General features: G+C 41.0%; 1 protein-coding gene across 1 annotated transcript; it reads right to left on the reverse strand.

Moving 5' to 3' along the window:
• Nucleotides 1-458: 458 nt before the first annotated feature.
• Nucleotides 459-9,038, reverse strand: LOC135481762 (osteoclast-stimulating factor 1-like). The gene is made up of 2 exons (XM_064761445.1): nt 8,971-9,038; nt 459-4,023 (listed from the first exon to the last, which is right to left on the reverse strand). Exon 2 carries the CDS (start codon nt 3,964-3,966, stop codon nt 3,319-3,321), a length of 648 nt encoding a protein of 215 aa, XP_064617515.1. The 5' UTR covers nt 3,967-4,023; nt 8,971-9,038; the 3' UTR covers nt 459-3,318.
• Between the last annotated feature and the right edge of the window lie 3,659 nt (nt 9,039-12,697).

Genomic DNA, 12,697 nt, shown 5'->3' on the forward strand with positions numbered 1-12,697 from the left:
ACATGTCCGTGGCCGTTCAGATCTGTTTTCCCCAATATTCCTAACTCTGATAAGATAAGCCTGACAGCTGTTTGGCATGTGGGTAACGTGCCATAGGTGGGATAAACAACAGCACATGATCATTTATGTCTATAGTACAACATTATTTCAGTGACAGCCCAGAATTCAATTCTAATCCAATTTCTTAAAATGTGTTTTTCTAAATTTTCGACTTGAAACTGTCCTTGAACCCATGTAAAGTTTTAGATGTCACGACAAGTGGAATGAAATACATGGATTTTGCTGAACCATGTGTAACTGCCGAGGGTCATAATGCTTTAGCATGGTCACATGGATTTTCTTTGACCCGCAGCGATGAAATCTGGATTCAGCGCACTGGAAACAGCTATCCAGCTTATTATTTGTTGTCTTGCCTTTTAACAGAATACACCTGATGTGAAAAATAACAGAGAGAGATACAAAGTATACAGTATTTTATTACAGATGTTTAAGGAATGCTAGACTGTTACTTCCCCAGGACAGTGTCACATGGTTACGCAATGATCACTGAACACAGCCTGATCTGACAGGCTTGCTGGCAAAGTAGCGGTCTTTCATTCCCCCGGGTCATGCCTACATGTGTACATCCACATAGTAAACTTACTTGTCAGTTACATAATCTCCTGAAAAACTAGCAATTTTCCACCCACCTCAGCATTCTTACATGCAGCCATCTGCATTCAGTTCTTTCCTTATAAACTTCATTTTCTAGGAGGACCTAAAATAACAATCCAGTTTTCTATACTACACATACGTGGACTGTACCAGTATAGCCGGAGACAAATCACTGTAAATCACCAACCTGTGCACACCATAGTGGTCAAAGGCCAGTGGTATTCAATGAATGCTAGACAGCTCAAATCATTGCCACCTGGTTATTGTCACCATGGACTCACAAGCCGCTGGAAGTCCTTTGGCCTGCTCCCTTCATACATACTAGTGTCGTCTACAGGACATTCGAAGTACTGATACAGTCTTCTTCATGTGGGCCAGTACATGTACATTCTGCCAGCTCCGTTGTCTTTACCCTGGCCTGTCCCATACATCATATGCAACTTGAATTTTAACAAATTTGAACAGCTTAATGCTCATAAGATAACATGCTAACTGGGAATATATTTACTGACAAGGATCTCACTAACAGGTGTGCACCTGTTCTTCATCATAAACAACCATGTAATAAACTTCCAGGAATAATTGCTTCATTCCATAATAACAACAGTTAAACTCTGTTACAAATGTAACTATGATAAAGTAACAACTTTCCTATCACTGATGTCTCTGACTTATTGGTTCTGGACACTCTGATGATGTAGCTATCGGGCACTGCGGTGGAAGAGGGGTTGGGGGGGAGGCATATACCTAAAGCTAAACATGGCTGAATATATATGTATTAGATCTAAGCTGAGGTACATGAATATAAAAATTTTAGCAAACATGGAAGAATATATGATGTTATGATATATACTTTATCATAGAACTCAACTGTACATACATACTATGAAATACATACATGTATTTATAAGCAAAACCCTCCATCCAAAAAGACAGGCCAGAGTGGGTGGACCCAGTGGAGCTTAAAGCTACATAAACATGGAATACTGCCAAAACTTCAGAGGAATTTAATTGATTTAGTGCTCTGTTTGAATTAATAAACAAACCAAGCTGTAACTCTAACCCATTCATCCCTTAATTCCAAGTAACACCACAAAGCATTATTGAAGAATCTAATTATAAATTTGTTTAAATGTCTGAGATATAAGATCACAATTTTTCTTGAGAACCTTTTAGGACTGCATGACAACATTAAAAACCTTTTCCAAAAATATACATGTCTATCTGTTAACTTATGCATCAGCAACAATGTCCAGGGCCCTGCATTTTTTCTCCCTTTACAAAGTCCATCAAGTACAGGTAAAATCTGTTTTAACAGACTGCTGTAACAATCACTCCTACAGTGTATCTGAGCTAAATACTACACATAGCTTACAACATTCCTTCAACTTTTACAGGATTGTAAACACATCATCATTTCTCTTCTTGCAGTCTATATATCAGGAGCCACTTGCACAAAGTGATCATAAGTTGATTGCAGCTACCATGGCGACACATGTTAAAGGCATATTTTGCCATGTTAGTTACAGTGAACTTAGGCTACAATCACTTCGTGCAAGCGGCCCCAGAACTAAATATGTGTAGGAAAAGAAAACGAAATGCTTTCAAGCTGACGAAACACCAACAAATCTGGTTGTTGTGAGATTCTTTATGTAAGGCCTGTCTGACATACAAAATCTGATCCTGTTGTTTAATACTGCTAGCATGGCTACGGACATCACAAATGATGTGTGCAGTGAATTCATATTTCAGAAAAAGATGCATAGTTAAAAATGAATGAGAGATATCAACTAAGGTGATTGTGGTACATGTATAGTTTAATACATTACACTATAGAGGATGGACCCTGCTGACCAAAGCCCTCTAGGGAATGTAATGAATGTGTGGCTGTGATATCTATTGTGTTACTACCTGCAGTATTTAACACTTCAGAGACAGATATGTAATGGAGCAGAGTGATATCCATTCCAGAGTGAAAAACTCAAGTCATTGTCACCAGACCCACAACAGAAAAATGTATCGCTTTAAAGGCCAGTGTTAATTAATTTGTTTCTTGTGACCCTCTCACTAATATTTCAGGTAAAATACCCTTTGGGATCGGCCCTTTGAAACAGAACCTTTCCAAATTCAGAGAATTAACAATTATCCCCTTCTGCACATTCCCTGTTGTTGTAAGCAAGGTCACAAAAAACTAAAAATAAATTAAAAATGGTTCTGATATATACTTCCTTCAAATGTTAGTTATAAAAGCCTGTACAATTTCATTTGTGTAACTTCAACTGAAGATAGTCCCCAAGTTGTGAAGTATATAGTGCTGCCTCACTAACTCATGGGTTTGATGGTTATTATGTCGTAGCATTACAAGCATAGCAAACTAGTAACATGTCTACAATATAATTTATGCTATCAGTGGTTTGTCAGAGGGAAGAGGAAAAATAGCTTTTGTGAAATTTAAGAATTTATGGAAATATTATGTTATAATTCCTGATTTTATTAATCTCCTTAGCAGGGACATTATTTATTACAAAGCTGAAGAAGTGAGAGAAAAAACAACACATCTCTCCACGGATTATAGGAAACAATCTTGATACTGGGAATAATATTGCATAGTTGTTCTTGGTTGGTGTATCTGTTTAGCAGCTACTGATGAGCTAGCCATGGCTTTCAGTCAGAATCTTCTTCGTCCCCATAGTCATTACTGTAGGTGCGGGGGGCGGTGGCCTGCTTCAAGGCAGCCGCACACTCAGGATTTTTGGCAAGATCATACGGTTGTTTGCCCTCACTGTTCCTGATGGTTGGGTCGGCACCCTTCTGTAGTAGAGACACCACGGCATCTGAATGACCTCTCCATGCAGCTGAATGAAGAGGTGTGTCTCCGAGCTTGTTCTGTACGTTCACCTCACAGTTTGGCACAGATAGCAGTGTATCCAGGCACTCAATGTGGCCACCATGTGCAGCCCAGTGCAGCGGTGTTGAGGACGCCTTGTCCAAACTATTGACAGACACTCGGTTATTGATGCATTCTTGCATGAAGGCCAAGTTACCACGCTTGGCTGCCTCGTGTAGAGGGTGATCTATTGACTCTGTGTTCGTTTCTATGTAATTACTAGGAACCAGTCCTGTCTTGTTCCCTTTCTTGGCTTTCCACCAGCTTTCGTTTGACTGGTCAATGATATACAGAGTGTCACCCTCCTCAAATGACAACTCATCGGGTTGCTGAGCAGTGTAGTTGTAGAGTGTGCGAACAACCTTGACACTACCCGGTTTAGGCACTGGAGGAGGCGGCCTTCTTGGAATGGGCTTATCAGTCATGGTTACTATGGCGACTCCTGCTGGAGATCAGATTAAGCTCCTTCACTTCTCAGCGCTCTGGAAAAGACGCAGAATGTCTTATTAGCTTACATTTATTACACATTATAAACTAACCATTAGAATAATGTGTGTAAGGATTTGTGTACCAGAGAGCCAGAGTTATCAAATCATAATGCCTTGCATCTACATATACCTTACTCTATGTTAAGAGTGAGTGAGTGTGTGCTTGGGGTTTAACATCGTACTTAACAATTTTTCAGTCATATGACGACGAAGGAATCCTTAGAGTGCATGTGTCTCCTTGTTGGATTTTCACCGCTCTTTTATCTAGTGCTGCTTCACTGTATTCAACTCAGTGGAGATTTTAAGCCATCAATGTAAATACAGGTATTCCACACCCAGCAGTCACCATTGTTTTCATACCACCACTGGTACCAGGATAAACTGATCAGCAAACTTTCATCTTACACCCAATCAAGATGTCAATGCCGTAATCAGAGACAAAAATAGTCTGATCCCATCATTTGGAATGGGCCTTTGACTGTTTCATACATGAAACTGCTTTGCTGTTTTTTCCAGCTCTACATACTCAGAGCCCTTACTATAAAATAATCAGGAAATACAGTCTAAGGATGGCTTATATTTACTGATAGGCGGAGCCTGCTGCCAACCTTAGCTCGGATGACGTGCACCTGAGTGTCACACTGCATTTGTATTTACTGATAGACGGAGACTGCTGCCAACCTTAGCCTGGATGATGTGCACCTGAGTATCACACTGCATTTGTATTTACTGATAGACGGAGACTGCTGCCAACCTTAGCCTGGATGATGTGCACCTGAGTATCACACTGTATTTGTATTTACTGATAGACGGAGACTGCTGCCAACCTTAGCCTGGATGATGTGCACCTGAGTATCACACTGTATTTGTATTTACTGATAGACGGAGACTGCTGTCAACCTTAGCCTGGATGACGTGCACCTGAGTATCTCACTGTATTTGTATTTACTGATAGACGGAGACTGCTGCCAACCTTAGCCTGGATGACGTGCACCTGTTTATCACACTGTATTTGTATTTACTGATAGACGGAGACTGCTGCCAACCTTAGCCTGGATGATGTGCACCTGAGTATCACACTGTATTTGTATTTACTGATAGACGGAGACTGCTGTCAACCTTAGCCTGGATGATGTGCACCTGAGTATCACACTGTATTTGTATTTACTGATAGACGGAGACTGCTGTCAACCTTAGCCTGGATGACGTGCACCTGAGTATCACAATGTATTTGTATTTACTGATAGACAGAGCCTGCTGCCAACCTTAGCCTGGATGGCATGCACCTGAGTATTACACTGTATTTGTATTTACTGATAAATGGAGACTGCTGCCAACCTTAGCACGGATGTGCAACTGATTATCACGTTGTATTTGTATTTACTGTTAGACGGAGACTACTGTCAACCTTAGCCCGGATGACGTGCACCTGAGTATCACACTGTTTTTGTATTTACTGATAGACGGAGACTACTGCCAACCTTAGCCTGGATGACATGCACCTGAGCATCACATTGTATTTGTATTTACTGATAGATGGAGACTGCTGCCAACCTTAGCCTGGATGACGTGCACCTGTTTATCACACTGCATTTGTATTTACTGATAGACAGAGCCTGCTGCCAACCTTAGCCTGGATGACGTGCACCTGAGTATCACACTGCATTTGTATTTACTGATAGACGGGGACTGCTGTCAACCTTAGCCTGGATGATGTGCACCTGAGTATCACACTGTATTTGTATTTACTGATAGACGGAGACTGCTGTCAACCTTAGCCTGGATGACGTGCACCTGAGTATCACACTGTATTTGTATTTACTGATAGACGGAGACTGCTGCCAACCTTAGCCTGGATGATGTGCACCTGAGTATCACATTGTATTTGTATTTACTGATAGACAGAGCCTGCTGCCAACCTTAGCCTGGATGACGTGCACCTGAGTATCACACTGCATTTGTATTTACTGATAGACGGGGACTGCTGTCAACCTTAGCCTGGATGATGTGCACCTGAGTATCACACTGTATTTGTATTTACTGATAGACGGAGACTGCTGTCAACCTTAGCCTGGATGACGTGCACCTGAGTATCACACTGTATTTGTATTTACTGATAGACGGAGACTGCTGCCAACCTTAGCCTGGATGATGTGCACTGAGTATCACAATGTATTTGTATTTACTGATAGACGGAGACTGCTGCCAGCCTAAGCCTGGATGACGTGCACCTGAGTATCACACTGTATTTGTATTTTCTGATAGACGGAGACTACTGCCAACCTTAGCCTGGATGACGTGCACCCGTTTATCACACTGTATTTGTATTTTCTGATAGACGGAGACTGCTACCAATCTTAGCCTGGATGACATGCACCTGAGCATCACATTGTATTTGTATTTACTGATAGATGGAGACTGCTGCCAACCTTAGCCTGGATGATGTGCACCTGTTTATCACATTGTATTTGTATTTTCTGATAGACGGAGCCTGCTGCCAACCTTAGCCTGGATGACGTGCACCTGATTATCACATTGTATTTGTATTTACTGACAGACGGAGACTGCTGCCAACCTTAGCCTGGATGTGCAACTGAGTATCACAATGTATTTGTATTTACTGACAGATGGAGCCTGCTGCCAATCTTAGCCTGGATGATGTGCACCTGAGTATCACATTGTATTTGTATTTACTGATAGATGGAGACTACTGCCAACCTTAGCCTGGATGATGTGCACCTGATTATCACATTGTATTTGTATTTACTGATAGACGGAGACTACTACCAACCTTAGGCTGGATGATGTGCACCTGTTTATCACATTGTATTTGTATTTACTGATAAACGGAGACTACTACCAACCTTAGCCTGGATGACGTGCACTGAGTATCACAATGTATTTGTATTTACTGATAGACGGAGACTGCTGCCAACCTAAGCCTGGATGACGTGCACCTGAGTATCACACTGTATTTGTATTTTCTGATAGACGGAGACTACTGCCAACCTTAGCCTGGATGACGTGCACCCGTTTATCACACTGTATTTGTATTTTCTGATAGACGGAGACTGCTACCAATCTTAGCCTGGATGACGTGCACCTGAGTATCACATTGTATTTGTATTTACTGATAGACGGAGACTGCTGCCAACCTTAGCCTGGATGACGTGCACTGAGTATCACATTGTATTTGTATTTACTGATAGATGGAGACTACTGCCAACCTTAGCCTGGATGATGTGCACCTGTTTATCGCATTGTATTTGTATTTTCTGATAGATGGAGCCTGCTGCCAACCTTAGCCTGGATGACGTGCACCTGAGTATCACATTGTATTTGCATTTACTGATCGATGGAGCCTGCTGCCAACCTTAGCCTGGATGATGTGCACCTGAGTATCACACTGTATTTGCATTTACTGATCGATGGAGACTACTGCCAACCTTAGCCTGGATGACGTGCACCTGATTATCACATTTGTATTTGTATTTACTGATAGACGGAGACTACTGCCAACCTTAGCCTGGATGATGTGCACCTGTTTATCACATTGTATTTGTATTTACTGATAAACAGAGACTTCTGCCAACCTTAGCCTGGATGACGTGCACTGAGTATCACATTGTATTTGTATTTAGATAACTCATCGGCAAAGCTCGCTGCATAAGTGATACTTAATAGTTAATATCCAAATCCACTTAATGCATGGCCTGTCAGCAGGGTAAGACATTCATGCACCTTTTGCAACCATTGACATTAATCTTCATTGGATATTTTCTCAGAAAATCTCAGTTGAAATCAAAAAAAGGGCTGATTTGTGCAACTCGCCACTTGCTTCCATGTCTACCCGACTGACCCTGATAAATTGGTATATCAATTATGCTGACGTCTGTTGAGAATCTGACATCATGTCAAAATATGTCACAACCTTATTTCAGTATTTCAATCCACAGAACAGATGCACATGCAAAGATTACAAGGCAATATTGTTTTAAAAGCTTAGAGTGATGTAGATGTAAAAAGTGGCAGATGCTTTTAAAATGACAAGATATTGACATTTTGAGAGCGAGTTAACCACAGGTCCACATGTCCTGCTCTCAATAACAACAGCTGCAAATGTAAAATGAGTGAGTGAGTGCTTGGGGTTTAACATACTTAACAATTTTTTAATCATATGACAGTGTAAAATTATGATGTGATATTTGTGAGCAGGGCATAAAAGGAAGATATTATGGAATTACAAAACTCGTATACGCCACAGAAAGAGATAAAAATTGTCCAGATGATCACAAAGCCGTCAGCAAACGTATTTCACCTGACTTTTCCATATGACATGGAAGTTTTGGCTCATAAAAGGCTCTGTTCCCACACCCATACTTTACCATGGATGGCTTCTCAGCTGTTAACTAGACCTTGGCTACTGAGTACATACCACTGGTTTGAAATAGACATAGCTAGAACAGCTCATCCTCCATGTTTGACATGTCGCGAATGTTCCGCAAATGCACGCTAGGCAGTACTCGGAAACAGTCGTGTGCGCTTTCAGATTTTTCTGCGAAAGCCTCCATATACGAGAAGTAGAAATGCTCTGAGTAGATGTGGTGCTACAACTAAATATGGGAGGTTAAGCCAGAAGTGTGAGTGAAACAGTGGAAGTTAACAATTCCAAATTTGGCTTTTAAACTGTTAACCTTGTGTGAGCAGTTCTAATCCAAACTTTGGCACTTCCAGTACGTTTGTATATACACACACATACATACATGTTCCGCTATTCAGTCTGAACTTCAATCACTGAATCAGTGTGAAATCGTGATAGGTACCCTGTGCCCCACTCGCATTCATAGTAGACTGTTGTGTTACTATCACTTAGTTCAGCTGTGGGTGACGTACAGCAGACATTGCCCACCACTGGCTTAATTCCACAGACTTGTAAAATACCTTTCCGCATCCAATACTTTGACGATCAGTTTGTTCCTCCAGCTTACACGCCCGGCTTACAGCTACTGTCACCCGGAAGTGCCTGGTGCGCTCTGTCAAACTTCGGAAACCTTCCTTCCGAAAGTCAATATACAACCTGGAGGGTTTCCCACTGGGGAGCGCCCCCTACTGGTGTACATGTGTACTATCTCACGTTAGTGACGATCATATGTTCACAACAACGTAAGTTGTATGATTTGTGGTGCATGCCATTTATATCATTGTTGGGGAAGGAGTAGGTTTGCGTTCGCATCCTGTGATTGTGCCGCTGAGCAACTAAAAAAATCGCAGAATTTGATTGTCTTTGTAAAATGTCAAAGCATTCCTCAGATTTAGCTCAGCTTAGACTGTAGAGGTACAACACAGTCTTGATATAGTTGTCTCCCCTCGCGGTTGCTCACTGGTGGGGTTCAAGTTGACTTGGAGAGAAGACAACATCAAATCAGACATTATGAATAGCAATGGAACGTGTGACCCGGTGAACTAGTTATGCCTCAGCAGCATGTTAAGTGTAGTATTGGCACACTGAAATCGGTGCCAGAAAGAAAAACAGATGCCACTCAGCTCTATGGGGCAATGTTTATGTCAAAGCACAGCCCTGTATGCAAGCATTGTCTTACCCTGCCGTTCTTGGTTCTTGGTGCCTTGTCCTCTTCATACTGTTGTTTTCCGTTGCATTGGTTATAGTGATATGCTTCACCTTGCAAACGTGCACTTGACCAGAACAGAACTTCTCTGTGTAGGCCCTCATCGCTAGATCAGCTCATCGTCCATGTTTGACATGTTGCGAATGTTCCGCAAATGTACGCTAGGCAGTACTCGGAAACAGTCGTGTGCACTTTCAGATTCTTCTGCGAAAGCCTCCATATACGAGAAGTAGAAATGCTCTGAGTGTAGCCGAGTGATCATACGTAAATTGGGGCCTCCGTGGTTCAGTTGTTTAGCATGCTAGCGCAACGTAATGACCCAGGAGCCTCTCACCAGTGTGGTCGCTGTGAGTTGAAGTCCAGCTGGTGCTGACTTCCTCTCCAGCCGTACATGGGAAGGTCTGGCAGCAACCTGCGAATGGTTGTGGGTTTCCACCAGGCTCTGCCCGGTTTCCTCCCACCATAATGCTGGTCACTGTCATATAAGTGAAATATTCTTGAGTACGGTGTAAAACACCAATCAAATAAATACATAAATCACACAAAAATTTCAAACATGACTCATGAAGGACAGATAATGCTTGTAGGACATGTACACAGAGAAGTTCGGATCCTGCGCACACTTGCAAGGTGAAGCATTTCACTAAACTCACAGACATTTGTTGCAGAAATTATGGACTTACAGAGATTACTGACAACCATGTCATGCAGCGGACTAGTCCGAGATTGCTTAGGCATCTGGCTTGGCAAAAGGTTTGATGGGCCAAGAATAGCCCCAAACCAATGCCCCAAACCAACCAGGTTTTTAAATGGAGAACGCTCTGATGTTGGTTTGGGGCGGTCCTTGGCCAAAGGTGAGAGCAATCTCGGACTAATGTATGTTCAGGACAGCACATTGAGAAGCAAGAGTGCAGGGTATGTCAGTGCTGGCATATAGGGCCATGTTTCTACATAGCCCCATAGAGCTAAGTGTCACTGTATTAAATCCTGCACATTATTATGCAAACTTCTGATTTTGGATTGGGATAGATAGGCCCCTGCTATGTAGTCGTCTGCGATCTGGTTAGAACTGATCTCAGTGAGGTCTGTGCTTTGTCACACACAATAAACTTAAAATTTTCAGTGCCATTAATTGTTACACTGTATACAAGAAAGTATCCATCGTACTTTGAATTAAAATGAATGTTAAAGTTAATTCAATTCATATGTCAACCATGCATATTTAAAGGAAGATAATCTGACATATCACAGCCAGCTGCAGGTTGTGATGTAATAAATGTTGAGTTCATCACTGTGAGAACGTGGCTAACTCGGGTCTACACTGTCCGGATTGACCATAATTCTCTTGGGATTACATAAATACTACAATGTACATAACCAGTTTGCTCACAAATTTAATGGTCATTACAAAAGACAGAATGTTCTAGCTACAGAGACCACAGATTTTGCCCAACTTGGCCCCACTGTCGTTATCAAGTCACAATGTAGAGTAGGCCTACTGATAAGTATATTGTTGGCTGTTAAAACGTTAAGGCTTTATGTATCAGTCCGGTATTTGTAGTGAGTATATTGCTGGCTGTTAAAACGCCAAGGCTTTATGCACCTATCAGGTATTTGTAGTGAGTATATTGCTGGCTGTTAAAACGTTAAGGCTTTATGTATCAGTCAGGTATTTGTAGTGAGTATATTGCTGGCTGTTAAAACATTAAGGCTTTATGTATCACTCGGGTATTTGTAGTGAGTATATTGCTGGCTGTTAAAACGCCAAGGCTTTATGCACCTATCAGGTATTTGTAGTGAGTATGTTGCTAGCTGTTAAAACGTTAAGGCTTTATGTATCAGTCAGGTATTTGTAGTGAGTATATTGCTGGCTGTTAAAACGCTAAGGCTTTATTATCAGTCAGGTATTTGTAATGAGTACATTGCTGGCTGTTAAAACGCCAAGGCTTTATGCACCTATCAGGTATTTGTAGTGAGTATGTTGCTAGCTGTTAAAACATTAAGGCTTTATGTATCACTCAGGTATTTGTAGTGAGTATATTGCTGGCTGTTAAAACGCTAAGGCTTTATGCATCAATCAGGTATTTGTAATAACTATATTGCTGGCTGTTAAAACGCTAAGGCTTTATGTATCAATCAGGTATTTGTAATGAGTATATTGCTGGCTGTTAAGATGCCAAGGCTTTATGTATCAGTCAAGTATTTGTAGTGAGCATATTGCTGGCTGTTAAAACGCTAAGGCTTTATTATCAGTCAGGTATTTGTAATGAGTACATTGCTGGCTGTTTAATCGCCAAGGCTTTATGTATCAATCAGGTATTTGTAATGAGTATATTGCTGGCTGTTAAAATGCTAAGGTTTTATGTATCAGTCAGGTATTTGTAATGAGTATATTGCTAGCTGCTAAAATGTTAAAGCTTTATGTATCAATCAGGTATTTGTAGTGAGTATATTGCTGGCTGTTAAAATGCTAAGGCTTTATGCATCAATCAGGTATTTGTAATAACTATATTGCTGGCTGTTAAAACGCTAAGGCTTTATGCATCAATCAGGTATTTGTAATAACTATATTGCTGGCTGTTAAAACGCTAAGGCTTTATGTATCAATCAGGTATTTGTAATGAGTATATTGCTGGCTGTTAAAATGCCAAGGCTTTATGTATCAGTCAGTTATTTGTAATGAGTATATTGCTGGCTGTTAAAACGCTAAGGCTTTATTATCAGTCAGGTATTTGTAATGAGTATATTGCTGGCTGTTTAAACGCCAAGGCTTTATGTATCAATCAGGTATTTGTAATGAGTATATTGCTGGCTGTTAAAACGCTAAGGCTTTATTATCAGTCAGGTATTTGTAATGAGTATATTGCTGGCTGTTAAAACGCTAAGGCGTTATGTATCAGTCAGGTATTTGTGATGAGTATATTGCTAGCTGCTAAAATGTTAAAGCTTTATGTATCAGTCAGGTATTTGTAATGAGTATATTGCTGGCTGTTAAAACGCTAAGGCTTTATGCATCAATCAGGTATTTGTAATGAGTATAT

The sequence above is a fragment of the Liolophura sinensis genome, chromosome 1 (genome assembly GCF_032854445.1).
Source record: "Liolophura sinensis isolate JHLJ2023 chromosome 1, CUHK_Ljap_v2, whole genome shotgun sequence".
Lineage (NCBI taxonomy): Eukaryota > Metazoa > Mollusca > Polyplacophora > Chitonida > Chitonidae > Liolophura > Liolophura sinensis.